The sequence below is a fragment of the Anoplopoma fimbria genome, chromosome 19 (assembly GCF_027596085.1).
Source record: "Anoplopoma fimbria isolate UVic2021 breed Golden Eagle Sablefish chromosome 19, Afim_UVic_2022, whole genome shotgun sequence".
Taxonomy (NCBI): Eukaryota; Metazoa; Chordata; class Actinopteri; order Perciformes; family Anoplopomatidae; genus Anoplopoma; species Anoplopoma fimbria.
In genome coordinates this window covers 20,179,606-20,194,715 of record NC_072467.1, presented here as the reverse complement: position 1 = coordinate 20,194,715, position 15,110 = coordinate 20,179,606, and the positions used below count along the sequence as shown (strand labels likewise).

At 43.5% G+C, this 15,110-nt stretch overlaps 1 protein-coding gene across 1 annotated transcript in view; it reads right to left on the bottom strand.

Moving 5' to 3' along the window:
- The window catches only part of LOC129108595 (PDZ domain-containing RING finger protein 4-like), a 46,582-nt gene extending 31,756 nt beyond the window's left edge, over positions 1–14,826 (bottom strand). Inside the window, exon 1 of the mRNA XM_054620466.1 lies at positions 14,758–14,826. Within this exon, the coding sequence (XP_054476441.1) occupies positions 14,758–14,826 (69 nt within the window). The remainder of the gene's footprint in view (positions 1–14,757) is intronic.
- Between the last annotated feature and the right edge of the window lie 284 nt (positions 14,827–15,110).

The following is a 15,110-nucleotide window of genomic DNA, read 5'->3' as shown; positions in this document are numbered from 1 at the left end:
CTTGTGTGCCGGACGGTGTGTAGAGCTGGCGAGCGATTAGGTTCATTTATACCACGGCAGCCACTTGGCAGGGATCACCACTCCATGTGGAGCCAATGTAACACTAGAATGAGACCAAATGTCTCTCTCAATTGGAAGGCAGGGAGGGGGGAGGGTGGGTGTGTTGGTGGAGGGCATCTGCTCAACATTTACCTAGTGTTTTATAATTAGATGAGCGCAACTGCTCGAGAGCCAAGCGTCTGTTCCAGTGTGATTTTTCTGATAACAATTCTATGACTTGGAGACAGGCGGAGGAGTGCTGTAGATGGAGACAATTAGTGGGGCTAATAAAATATGAACCATATTGCGAGTGAAAAGAAATCTGTGTTCAAAACATACAGACTGGTGCTGGGTGGGAAGTTGGTCATGACAAATGCTAATTGTTCCAAAGCAGCAGTAAGGCAACCTGTTAAAGCCCGCTCACATCTGGCACTTTTGGTTTCCCCATCTCTCTCTCCCTCTCTGTTTTGCACATTTAATGCTCTGCCAAACACCAACATTTAGCACAGGAGGATAACAGCTCAGTGGGTGCAGAAATAGAGTCTGTGTGAAGACAGCATGATAGTCAACAAAGAGACTCCCCACCGGTTCATGGAAATACTTAAGTCAAACAAAATGTATTTTTAGGATAATCAGACCCTCCCGGCCAACAGTTTGACTTGTTATTGCAGAAAAAGCACAGGTGTAACTGTTACATTAATTAATAATGGCCCTGTTCAATTACGGTGTGCCAGTAAATCATTCTACAGAGTCAGCATGCACACCACTACAACTGGAACAACTGAATGCAGTGCGACCATTTTACCATTTTATCAATTACACCTGTGTTCAATGTATCAAAATGTCTGCTGTAAATGAGGTCAGCTGCACTGACTAGCACATACTGTGTTGGCTTTAAATGCAAAATTGCATTTTGTCTACAAAGACGCAATTGCAGCATAAAGCAACATCACAACCAACACAAAATGGCCCATATGATTTTTCTAAAACTGTCAGCTCTAGAGTTAAAATGATGGCTAAGATGAATCTCCTAAAAGTTCTTGGTTCAGGTCAGGGAAATATTGTGGTCATGGTTTGTTTATGGAAAGATTGCTTTCATGATTAAAAGAAATGCTGATTGCTGGCGGAAGAGGAGACGTGAACCCAAGTCACAGTCACATATCGTGAATGCACATTTACCACACAAACGTAAATACCGTAACTTTCATTGTGGTTTAAGGGATTTAACACTAATCTCCTGTCACAAAATGAATACATCTTAAGCTGTTTGAAATAATAGTTGAACATTTTGGGACAAATGCCTGTTCATTCTCTTGCCAAAAGTTAGATAAGAGGTTAGGTATCACTCTCATACAGTATCTGTCCATCAAGAAGGAAGCTGGAGCCAGCAGGCGATTAGCTTAGCATTAAGCTTGCCTGGCTCTGTTCAAAGTCATGAGGAGTTATGTGCTGAGGCAATTTCTTGGAAAAATGGCTTTCAGGAGTCTCCTTTGGTTGTCTGGCAATATCAAGAAATAGCCCAGCACAACTTTTTGCTTCCCATGTGATATGATGTGTTAACTGGTGAGCTGTTGGTAGGCAGACTTTTTGCCTTTTATTTTCGATAAACCAGGCTTGCCGTTTCCCCTTGCTTCCAGCCAAATGCTAAGCTAAGCTAATCGTCTACGGCTTTCGCTTTATTGTTACCATACATACATATATAAATTACTTACCAAAATGTTGAACGAGGCAACTGCTATGCTGAACAGGAGATTGGAATATAGCCAAAAGATATCTGTATTTATAAAGGTATTTATTACTGCCAAGTAATAGAGAACTGTACGTCCTCTTGTGATCTGTCTTTCAACTAATGTTTTTTTTAGGACATAGGAGATTAAAAAGAACAACTGTTTGTATTTGACTTTCAAATTAAGCCACCTGTTCACCCAGCAGATACAGCATTCATTAATAAATATGCTGCTTTTGCAATTTTGCCAACACATGCTACAGCCAGAATTTCTCACTTCAAACATTATTCATGAAATGGACCATTCATGAGTTACCTGTTATAATCATGCAGATGGGCTTAATTTTAATTTAACAAGGAAAGTGTCCTTGGATTGCTAAAAGAAATGCCTGATTTTGTAAGCCAGTCTTTCAAGTGGTTTGTATTTACAACCCAAGTTACGTCCATTTGAAGCACAAGTGTCAACTTTATCCTGGATGTCACTGTGCATTAATGTTAAGAAATGATATAGCCTTCATTTTCCACAAATATATTTTCGCCTTTTTATCCGACATCTGTATTTATATAATGTTTCATATTGAGAGGGAGGACTAGTCCTTTGTTGTAGGCGTCATCCTTGAGTGGCCATTTTCTGGCATAAGAAGACCCATATATCTTTTTTTCACCTGGGGCCCTCACTGAGGTGTGGGCTGCAGTCGTGTAGACTGTCAGACAAAGACAGGGAGGAAAAAGGAACTCCCTCAGTGGTGTGACTGCCAAATTCATTCTTGTATAAAGAACAAGCAAGTGTGATAGCTTTTTCCCCCAAGCATCCAGGATATTTCCAGACTGTATGTTTCCTGAAATACAACTCTCTCCCCAGAGCAGGAAAATTTAGTGGAGAGCTGAGAGAGCATTATGCGATGCTTTTTGATGCATACACACACACACACACACACACACACACACACACACACACACACACACACACACACACACACACACACACACACACACACACACACACACACACACACACACACACACACACACACACACACACTTGCATAAGCCCCCTTCCGAACATACAGACACACAAACACAAAGAAGCTAATGTCAAGTGGGAGCTGGCTATCAGTTGGCTCCTCAACCTATTTTTTTTATTTTTTTTTGTTACAGTGTTCTCAGTTCCCTGATGAATTGCAGCCTTCAGGTAGAGGAAGCAGCCCATCCTGATCCCACCCCCTTCTCTCTCTATCTCAAAACAGGTTTTGCTATTGATTAATTCACAAACAGTCTAAAATGCACTCAGTGTCTAAAAACAGACACTCCTGTATTGATTACCTCGGTGCTATTCCTTTAGGCTCCCTCAGTTCCAAAGGCACGTCTGACGCCTCTGAGGAAAACACTGTTTCCAAATCAAATTCACTTAAACTGCTGTTACTATAAAAATGATTGGCAGTATCAGACCTTGTATTTAACCATACACAGTGTATGTAACTTGCATAAATCACAGACTTTGTTTACGGTTAAATAAAGCATAATTTGCTGCGGAGTATGTTTGGCTGAAGCAAGCTTTGGGGCTTCACTGTGGTCCTTTGGCACTGATCAGTCACTGTCTGTTGGTTTTTTTTCTTAGGGAGCTCTCAGCGTGTCTGTGTGATGACAGCAGCCACTCCTTCTTCACATTTGACAAGCGATGGAGAGAAACTGACATGGAACGATGACACTCAGAGTTGGTGATATGCCAATGACACTAATAGACTACTACTCAGCGCTCCCCTGACATTATCCAGTCTCTGTCTCGTCTTTCTTGATCCGTGTCTCTCTCGCTCACATATCACCCCAGAGGACAGCCGGATCGAGGAAAAAGAGAGTCTGCACATCCACTGAGACTGAGCTACATTCATTGTCCACAGCTAGTTTGGCTTTTGCAGAGTGATTATTGAAGAAAGAGTTAATTATCTTTACGTCAAAAATGTCTTCAAGTTCAAGTACATCATTGAACTTGGCTTAGGCTTGTACATCCAGCCACTTCTCTGCTTCTTATCCAGGTCCAGGTGGCTAGACATCTTTATCTGCAGACCCCGTCCTGTAGTTCTTCCTGGGCTAACATGAAGTTTTCCCAAGCCAGATAGGATAAGTGCAGTAATCGCTCCAGCGTGTTCTGGGTCTACCGGCTGTCTCCACCCAGATGGAGGGGCCAGACCAGTGCAAAAAAAAAAATCACAGCAGATGTTATACTAAACAACCTCAACCAGCTCTGTGTCGTAAATCGACCAAGTGAAAAATGTGAAAATTCCTGCCCTTGGGACAGAATGTGAATCATGAATTGCTATTTTTTTCATGGTGGAGGGCATATTGGTCCCAGTGAATGGCAAGATTAACAACCATTCAAACTATGATTTGACAAAGATGGAAAAGAGTAACTTCACCCATAAGGAAACAAGGCTATTGATTGGAGCTCCCAGGTGGGTTGTCCTGAACCAGTGGACTGCAGAGTCTGTTCACCAAAGACACATTATAAAAAAAATGTATACTGGTATGAAGTTCTTTTATGGATTATTCTGGCAGGTAGGAAATGTTCTTGGCAGGCAATTCCTTAAGAATGGAGACAGAACTGTATTGGGTGAAACCAATGCATTTTAAGACTTTGTAATGAAATGAAAATGCCTTATAAGTCAAGAGTAACACATTTTTAAGCTATCCAACTAAATCTCTAAAAGCAACTTCATGTTGCCACAGAACAAGGAGCTGAATAAGGCAGGTGGCCCCCTCCTCAGTGTGCCAGTCTGCCCGCTAGTGTTGAGGCTGTGAGGAAGGAGGTCTGACTGTGAGAGGATCTGGGTTGTGTGGGAGGTGCTGGGTTGACTGCAGTGCTGCGGGGGAGAAAACACGGTGGCCATTCCAACCTCACAAAGATTGCATCTTCTTTCTGCTGTGAACTTCTGCTAGCTGCTGTTTCACAACAATGTGTTGTGTTGTAAAAAATGTTGATATCTCTCACATAGTTCATATTGATACATGTAAAATGAAGTGTGCCTCAATCTTAAAAAAGGGCACCTTCATTTTGCATTCTTCTGCAACAAACATGATTTATCATATGGAGATTAGCATTTAACAAACTCTATATGAAACACTTCTTGCAAATCAATTAAGCCACAGACCTGCTTACTTTAAATTATAATGCAACTGGACTTTTAAATTGATTTTGCAATCCAATTAAATTACATTTACACCAAGATGTCAACTGAAACTCACCCTACATTGATGCCCCATTGATTTCATTTGAGAGAGGCTAGAGTTTTTTAAAAGCCATTGTGATGCACTCATTGTGATGCAGCTCATTAAAAGCAAGGCCTTTGGAACTGTGTCAGTGTGTCAGTGTGACAGCAGCGGCAACAATGAAGCCACAGCTCAGCTCGCCACTGTAGACTTAAACAGTCGGCCACATTGCTAACTGAAAACAGAAACCCTAAAGCTATATATTTTAACAGCTATGGGCTTGTTGTCTGGATTTTGAACTCTGGCTAATAATAGCTGATATGGCTCCTCGTGTTTACTCAGGATTTGTCGCTGCATGGAGCTTCTTATCGTTTTCCTCCCCAGAGCCTGGCTCTATGAGCCGGGGAGCACGGAGGTGCGAGTGTGTGTCAGCCTTCCCATCAAACCGCTGTCAGGCCGGGCTTATCATGGGAGCCGCAGGGGGTGCCCGCTGACCTGTGGAGTGACACCCAGCATGACTGCCTCACCCGGGGGGGGCTTTGTGTCACCCCCCCAACACACACACACACACACACACGCACACACACACACACACACACACACACACAGAGACTGATCTCCTGACCTGCTGCAGCATCAGTCGCCCTCTCACACACAGACCTGTCACAGACAATCCACACCTTTTTAGAGCATAAAAGTAAGAGCAATGTTCAAAAAAACATGCAGGTTGTGTCAAAGACTGACAAAAGAGTGGGAAAAAAGGGCTGTCACTGAGGGTAGCCACCAGAAGAACTCAAGGCTTTGTCACCTCTTTTTTTATCGACTATAGATCACACAGGCGGCCCCGGCCCTGACACCATCCTATTTCTCCAAACGTCAGCGGTGATGTTGGAGCTGATATCTTGCGGCTGGGTGTGTGTGTGTGTGTGGGGGGGGGGGACGCTGAACACATTGAATCGAACAGATAAGAGGAAGCCCGTATTCTGTCAGGTCCTCCCTCAATTCACAGCGAAAAGAGGACCTGGGTTTTATCACCATCCAGAAGCATCTGCAAAAAAATGCATATCTCTGACTCACGCGTTAAAGAAGACAATACATTGTTTATTGCAATTATTTATCCTGTAACAGCTCTGATTTTTTTTTTGCCATTTTCTGAAATTATGTGGTTGAATGATTCCAAGCTCATTTTGATTAAAAACTAACTAAATCAATTTTGAAACAGTTCTCTTTCTTTATCTCTGCCAACAAGTTGCAGTTTGCATCCATGCATGTCAAAAATGTCATCACTTCATTATTTATCCTATTAGACATTTGTGTAACATTGTCTTAATTAGCATATGAAATCTTGAGTTATGGCCAAAAACTTCTCAGCGACCTTGACCTTTGACCACCAAATTCTAATCACTTCACCCTTGACAAAATAGGACTTATATCTAATATGAGCCTTTTAGAGGCAAATTATGAGGGGATATATTTCCAAGAAAGTTACCTTCTAAAATAAGAGCCTACTGACATAACAAGTGAGAAGTCCAAAGAAAAAGCACAAATACATACATCTCTATCACTAAAAAAACAAGTTTTCAGAGTTTTAAGTTACCCAGCACTTGGTTTTTATGTATGTTTCTAGCTGAATTTTTCTTCCCCAGCATACAATCCCCACTAATTGGGAGAAGGGAAGATGTGTTCTTGTGAATTGCAATAAATTAATGAGGGCCCTTCTGTCTGCTTAAACTCAGATAATCAGCTAAGAGGCACCCTGGATGCAGATGCACAGCCCCCCGTGTGCATCCCAGAGCTCTTTGTTTTTTACCAATGTTTGTAGTGGAAAAGCACAAGCTGTCAGGTCTGTTCTCACTCTACACACACACAGACATGCATAAATACTCTCTCAAATACACACAGACAGAAGTTGAGAGCAGAGTCTCCCATAAAAGCGACCACATACACACAGACAGACCCACATGCACACACTTGCAGCAATCACACCAAGATACAAACCAATTTAGACAAAGGCACAAATAGTCACGAGTGTACTCACACAAATCTACTCACACACGCATACTCGTATTTCCAATAAACAAGCATGCTTGCACACACTGGTGATGAGTGTGTGTCAAGGGAATAAAGTAGCTGCTTTAAAAAGCATTATGTCATGTTCTGAGTTATACAGAATGCCGCAAGTCATGGCTAATAATAATGGGGGCAGAAAAAATATGGCTCCTTTGTTTACCGGCAGAGGTACGGTAAGAAACAAAAAGGAGGGGACAGAAAATATTTTACATCCCCCCCGGCCACAGTAACATGTTTCCCAACTGTTTCCCAACTCACACACACACACACACACACACACACACACACACACACACACACACACACACACACACACACACACACACACACACACACACACACACACACACACACACACACACACACACACCTGAGTCATCTTACACCGGTTTTAATTCATTAAATTGACGCTCTGGTTCACGGGGGATTGGCATTGAGATACTCAGGCATGTAGTTCATTTTCTCCGTCGCTCCTCCAGTCTGATTGAAGTTGACGGCCTTTGATCTTGATTAGCATGTGAAAGTAAGACATGCACTAAGACAAAGCTCGGTGTTACTCATGGATGACGCCACGCTGATGTCAACCACATCCGCTAAAGTCAGATTTACCAAAAGTCAGATTACTTTTATCCCAATGAATTAATGAGGTGATGGAAATAAAAAAAAGAAGGTGAATGAATAGCTATAATGACCTCCAGGACTTTGTTTGCTTCTATAATTGGTTTTTTATTATATTAGACGTTAACCTCCCATCAGAGCCCTTGTCTGAACACCTTAAAACAGCAAACAAGCACGTCTGCATCCGACTCCCGGCAGTGATATGTAGAGAAACGTGTCCTCAGATGAACACAAGAAAAAGATGCGTCATGGTTTGTTTGTGCAGTTCTTACTTGGGGGTGGCTGCGATGGAAAGAAATCAGCACGGATGGAAGCACGGGAGATAAAACTAATTCTGAAGAGCTGTGTTCATGTTGGGTTGGAGAGGCGGAAGGAAACGAGGGAGGCCCGGAGACTTGATTTGAGGCTGAAAGGTCAGCTGGGTTCTTATTGAGATAAGAAACAGATGAAAAGGAAAAGGTCAATTCATCATCTCCCTCCTAAATCCCTCCTGCTCCTCCACGGTGAGATTTAGTGGACTGACTGATAGAACTCATTGACTTTATGTCTCGTGGCAAACATGGCATCGTCTGTATCCGAGAAGTACATCGCACATATCCAAGATGTGTGACCTGCATTTTAACTTTCTCTTTTCTAAAAAAAACACTGTGTTTAAGAAACAAACAATTTGCTATCTGCTATACAGAAGCAGCCAAGCGATTGAATGTGTGATTCACACAAAATTAAGACTGTGAAATCTCCAGTTACACAGCCAGTGTGAGGTTGTGGTTATGCAACGCTCTCTTCAGCGTCTTCAACCTGATAAGTATGGGAATAGCATTGGACGCTGAGAGGGGAGCTATAGAGCGAGGACTTTAATGCTAATCCTTCGTAAACAGCCCGAGTGGAAAAAGATCATCTCAGCATATTTATATCTCAATTTCAGAAGCTGGGAACCCCGAGACAGACAGCAGTGCAGCTCGCAGACATCCATTTGTGTTATCAAACATGGTTGGGCTGACGGATCAGGCTTATGGTTAGAGGCTGTAGGATGGAGCAAAGAAAGAGCACTGGAACTGATGATGGGCTGACTCAGAAATATGGTTCTTTATATTATCAAGGCATGAAAAGGATTTGTCGGTGGACGCATCTGTCCATCTGTCTGCCTAGGCATCTAAAGAGAGTTTTCAAAAAAAAAAAGGACCTTTGTGTAATGTGGGAATTGCAAAAAGCAGCCCTGAAAGCTCAGATTATATTTGGAGCTAATCTTTCCCAGGTGGACACGAGATCAATCAAGCAGCATGTTTTGTCTCTCCTCCCCCTCTTTCTTCACTCTTATCAGTTTTTAATGGTTGAGGGACTTCCTTCAGAAAACCATAATGGGACAAGAAGATGGATGGGAGCATTTGTAGCTAACTGTCTGGAGATAGTGCTGAAGATGTGGTGGGGGTAGAGGGCAAGGTTTGACAGCTTTAATGTACCATCAAAGCCATCACAGGCACATGTGTGCTCATAGAGGTGAAGTGGGAGGACTGCGGGTTCCAGAAGTAGTATATCCAATGTAGATTCCTATTTCAAAATAGGTCTAAATTGATCTGACAAAATGAATAATGCCCCTCACTATTTCCAAAGCCCACAGGGATGCCCGGAAATGTCTCAATTGACCAACACACAGTCTTGATTGGCTTGATGATTTGACAAAAAATGCTCTTTGGGAGTTTTTTCTGCATTTATTTTTATATACCTTCAGTAATAATAGCTGGACAGCACCTTTAATGCAAAGAACGTAAAAACATTTTATCAGAAGACAAAAAGAGGGAGCATGTATATATAAAAAAGGATGGGGTCTAGAATGCTTCCTTGAGGAACACCATAATCACTATCAAATGGCTGTGCCTTTCTTGATTGATTCAACAGGAACAGTTACGTGACCATTTTAGCTTTGGGAGTCCAACTATAAGTCAACTTACATTGTCTATGCAGAAAATTAATTATTCATTTACGAGACCTAGACGTTCAAGATTATGCCTCTCCAACTTTACAACTCTTTAGACCAAAATGCAAAACTAATGAACATGCTTACACAAACAAAAACAAATCTCTGGAGCTGGCTTTTGTATGTGATGATCCATGCAGCCCGGTGAAGCTTGAAAACCCCTTTTCTTTCTCGTTATATCTGCTCAACCTTTTATTGAATGCATATCTATTACACACATGGCCACCGGTGCCGCAGAAGCAGCAGCAGGTCAGCTGTGTCCTCCTTAGACCTTCTCCGGTCCACAGGTTTCACATGTGGTGCTACCACACAGAAGACCATATCCAACCCCCCCGCTGCAGGACCAAACTCCTGGGAATCGGCCTTCACCCCAGGAACAAATGAATTCCAGATTCGCTTCACTTCACGTCAGTCTGTCCCGTCCTATCAACCTGGTGACACTGCTCAACATGACATTGCTAAACTCTGAGATTCCATTACAGTGCCCGCATGAGCGCTGTCACACTCGAACTAGAATTCATAAACAAAGCTTTCTGGTTTTATAGTTAGAATATTCAAAGTGTTTTTGTTTCCTGTAGAGAGATGTGTGTTTGTGCGTGTGTGTGTGTGTGTGTGTGTGTGTGTGTGTGTGTGTGTGTGTGTGTGTGTGTGTGTGTGTGTGTGTGTGTGTGTGTGTACGCGCCTCATTCTCATTCATATGCATCAGCAAGTTATCAGGGACTGCAGTGCCTCATTGAACTGGAAAGCAGCTTTCCATTTATTTCTCTAATGCAGCGGAGAGTGATTCTGCTCCCGTCTAATACAACTTATAAAACTGCCTATAATGCTTTCAAAACTTAAAGTAACAAAAAGGAGAGCCAGGCTCATTGGAAAATTACTAAACAGGATAACGAAATGTAGAGGGTCGGTTCTCAAATATTACACAGCAACATTAAGATTGACTGACTCATCATCAGCACTATCTGTTGACACCTAGAGGAGTCCTTTCAGCCCGTTCTCATACCCAGGACATTAAATAAGACTCTGTCACGCCCCTTGGCTTCTGATGCTGACGCACAATGCAACCCTTTATTGTCTGTATGAGACGCACCAGGCTTTTAAGTTACTACATTCTAAACCTATCGCCTCGTTTTTAGACACTGGAATGGGACACAAACGGTCACTTATGCGATCATTAAGTATGCAGGTTGAATGAAATTTCATGTTTTCACATTCATGCGAGTGCTTCATAATCATGATCATTGGTGCCATAAGCCACTGTCCATTCCAACCCTGCCTCAGAGGTCAACTTTATGAGCGAGGGTTTAGCAGTTAATATAGAGTAGGGAGGGTCGAGCTCAGGCTTGTCACAGCCCCATGCTTGAGGGACAGCATTTTAACACGCTGAGCAGAAAAGTAACCGTGTCTCGTCCTCCGGCAAGGAGCAGAGCTTCAACTCGCTGATCTGGTGGGCTCCGCTGGGAGCCAACAATGACACAAAACTGCTGGAGACCCAGTTCGTATTGCTGGGCACCGCTGGAGGGAAGGAAGGAACTGAGAACCTGAACCAGGACTGATGGGGGAAGACTGTCAGACCAGTTGTAGTAAAAGTAAGCTTTAAGTAAAAGTGTGTAAGTATATAATTAAGAAAAAGAATTAAAAGGGTAAAAGCAAAAGTAATCACTATTCCATTTAGTTGCTATAATTTCATATATTATTATTATTGATGCAGAAACATGTAAGATGCAATGTAATGTTGTAGCTGGTTGCAATAATTTGAATCATTTATATACTGTTGAGTGGCTTCATCTATTGTGCAATGCATTCTAAAAAGTGCAATATTTCCCTCTGAAATGTAGTTGAGTAATCATTTGCATCAAAATTTATGTTCAGAACTTATTTACACTTAATACCCAAAGGGTGCGACCAAATCATGTGCTGTTGCGACAAATTGAGACAGGGAAAGATAGTCTGCTGCCCTGAGAAAGTTATGAGAACGAGAATGTGTTGCTCTTTTTGGGTCCTTCTGTTTTGATTGCAACCCTATTTGCAAACAAAGGCTTTTGTCAAAAGACAATGCAAAGCATTAATGCATAAACACACAGGCACACTGCAGAAATCTCATACGATCCACATAACTCGGCGCTACGCTGCGTTGCTCCGCTCATCAACATCTGCCATCCTGCTAATTAGCCCCCCAAAAAAGCCACACATCACTGGGTTTCAGCGGTGCACAGACAATGTGTGACGCTCACGAGGGGAGCTCACGGACACAATGGGAATAACAAAGCTCTGCCAGATCACAGAGCGAATCTACTACAGTATGTTATTGTCTGCACAACTGGCCTGAGCATCAGCTTGGTTGAGAATGCAAGCTTTACGAGTCTGGTTGACCGAAGCATAAGAATTGCTGAATCTCAGGGTGAATAGGAACCTTGTTGACAAAAAAATTAAAAAACCTTCCTACTCCTCCGCACAGAGGACAATCAATTGAAGGTCAAGTGGAGTGGAATTCAGCAGAGAGCAGACTGGAGCAAAGGTTGAAACAAATGTGAGTGATCAGAGGAATCCCAAAAAAATGAAAGAATGACATAAAAGAATGATGCACAAGGAATGATCAGTAGTAGTTATAACATTAAGAAAGTGGGAGTTGGGGTGAGAAAAGGTGCGAGGCTACAGGAAGACTCCCGTGTCCCCTTATCCAGGCGAGAAAGCGGATACAATAAATAAAAAATGTCAGCCCTGTCAGATAGCTTCGCAGCCCAGCTGAGGAAAGGTGAGCACATTCCCATGCAGAACACTCGCAGCTGTGAGATGGGAGAGAGAGAGAGAGAGTGAGAGCCAGCTAGTCATAAATCTCCCACAGCTAGTGGGGTCAGGCGGATGGGGAGAGTGTCAAAATTGTTCCGGAGTGTGAAGGGTAGGTGGAGGAAGGAGGCTAACCCACCACTGTGAATGACTCCGGATCCTCGAATCAACCTGCTGCAAGGCCGGTCAGTCACGCTGTGACACCGGCAAACCACTTCTGCCTCATTTGCATACACACATTCAGCTACTCTGCATAATCAAGAGTAGAGTGCGTGCGTGTGTGTGTGTGTGTGTGAGTATCGTTGTCTAGGTGAAGTGTGTGTTTCTGAACAGCAGACAGACAGGAAGAAAAGATTGAAGAAGGACAAGTGAGGAAAAAAAAAAACATGAAGCGAGGGTGAGAGCTGGGCAAGCCAGACGGATGAGACAATATGTAAGAAAGAGGATTAGGATGCCGGCGGTGAGAGCGCGGCTTCCTGCTGTCACAACACACTTCTCCTGACCACAAAGACATGGCGACACACTTTTATAGCTGCAGGGAGAGCTCTGCTCCCTGGAGAAGATTCTTCTACCTGTCTGTCTTCCCTCCCCGTTCATTTCTGCCAGTTGTGTTGCTGTTTTTTTTTTTAATGCATTTGCTGTGCTGTTGCTGAGGCTGTGCTGCTTGTTTTGTTGTCTCTGTGGACACGTGTGATTGTGTGCACGGAAATGAGTAAGAGGAGGTGGTTTTCTGTCATGTACGTGTTGTTTCTTTTATTGATTAAACAGTATTTCCAACCGAAAAGTCGACTTAATTACTTCCCCTCCCTCCCTCTTTCTTCCTCTTTAGTCTCCAAGCATTAGTGGGATTTCACCTTTGCTCCCATCCTTAATTTCCCTTTTCCCTAGCACTTTTCTTTAACAACTGTGTCTTTAACGGCTCACTCTCTATTCCCATCTCAGTCTTTATCTTCCATGCTCTATATCCTTCCTGCCTTCCCTCCCACAGCGGTGATCAGAAAGTAGGTGCTGATATTGCAGCTCCCAGGCTGAACCGGCTCAGTATATCAGTGGGTGGACAGACATGCCAGAGAGCCTCCTGTCAACAGTGAGTGTGCCCTGGAGACCGGCCCACTTGGCGGACACTGAGCCCCCCCTCCCCTCCTCCTGCTAAACCACGAGAAAAAGGAGTCAACGCTATTTCTTAACAACTGGTGCGGAGAGAGCCGCAAAAGCCAAGATAAGCACCAAGACAGCACTATTTTTATGGTCCTCCTGAGGAGAGGCAGGCACTTCGGTGGCTACCTATTCATCCTCCACGGTCCCTGGACAATGCTGGCCTGTCTGCTAATATTAAACAGACCATTAGTGAATGCAACCTCCTTCGCTGCTGATCTAGAAAGCCTCGCAGCAAGGCTTTCTCCGACCATTCGTGCAGGTCCAAATCTGTCGGACGATGTCCACGGCCGGAGTTTGGCAGAGTCTCAAGTTGCACACGAGGTGAAAGCTACAGGCAGTGGTTAACCCGAGCTACTTTACCACCCCCACTTCATCTCATCCCGTCTTTTCACAAGGGTAAAGAGAAACATTTCACGTCTAATTAACGCAAAGGATGGTTGTATAAAACGGCTAATGAGACTGTGATCACAGTGCCGTGAAGGCAGGCGCTACTGGAAGGGGGGGGGGGACTACCTCACTACCAGGAGACACTGAGCTTCACAGTTATTAGTCTATTACAGGGAGGGGGCTGATGGAGAGAGTGGAGGTGGTGAGGTGAATAGTTGTTTATCTGTTCTGCGTACCCACAACCTGAGATATTGCCCTCTGCCTCTCAGAACATTTCTGAATTATTCTGCAGTTGCATCAGACGTGGAACGAATCATGAAGGATTCTCAAACTCTAAAGAGTTGCATGAATGCATAATATGTTTGTGAGATGAGATCAAGACCATTAAGACCGAAGTGTTCTCAGAGAAGTCGAAACAAATCTGCTGGCACGACACTGACCTGTCTCACTGTGGCAAAAGAAAACTTTGAATGAAATGATGTTCAATGAACATCAGTTGAGGACTTAAAACCTGGCACAAATACATCATGTGAAATATTTCATGTACTCGGGTATGCAAAAAAAAAATGTTCATTCCAACTGTTAAATGGGCTCAACACTACCTAATCTCTCTCTGAGCAAGTGCTAATTATGGTAACACATCTGTTGGTGAGCAAAAAGCAAAAACAAGCAGCAGCAGCATCAGCTTAGAACTGCTCTCAGCACAGCACACATAATGAATCACATTCAACACACACACACACACACACACACACACAACATCGATGCCAGAGTCGGCCGTGCCTCTGCTCACCTGTGCAATCTCATACAGCAGCTTGTAGTGTTCCTCTCGCTTCTGTAAAGTGCACAGATTGCAGCCCATTATAGTCGTCGTGGAAACGCCAGGCGTCCAATTCTCCCCGAGTAGTGGTGGTGGTGGTGGTGGTACGGACACAGGGGGTCACCCTCCACACCGGAGCGCTGGTTCTCATCAGTCACTCCTTAAGCAAGCATCTCTTTCAGGCATCCCATTCACACACACACACACACACACACACACACACACACACACACACACAAGGGGACAGAAAAACAAACCCCCGGCTCAAAAAGGAGACAAGAGAGCTCCAGCTGAGTCTGACAGATAAAAGGTTCAGATGTGAACAG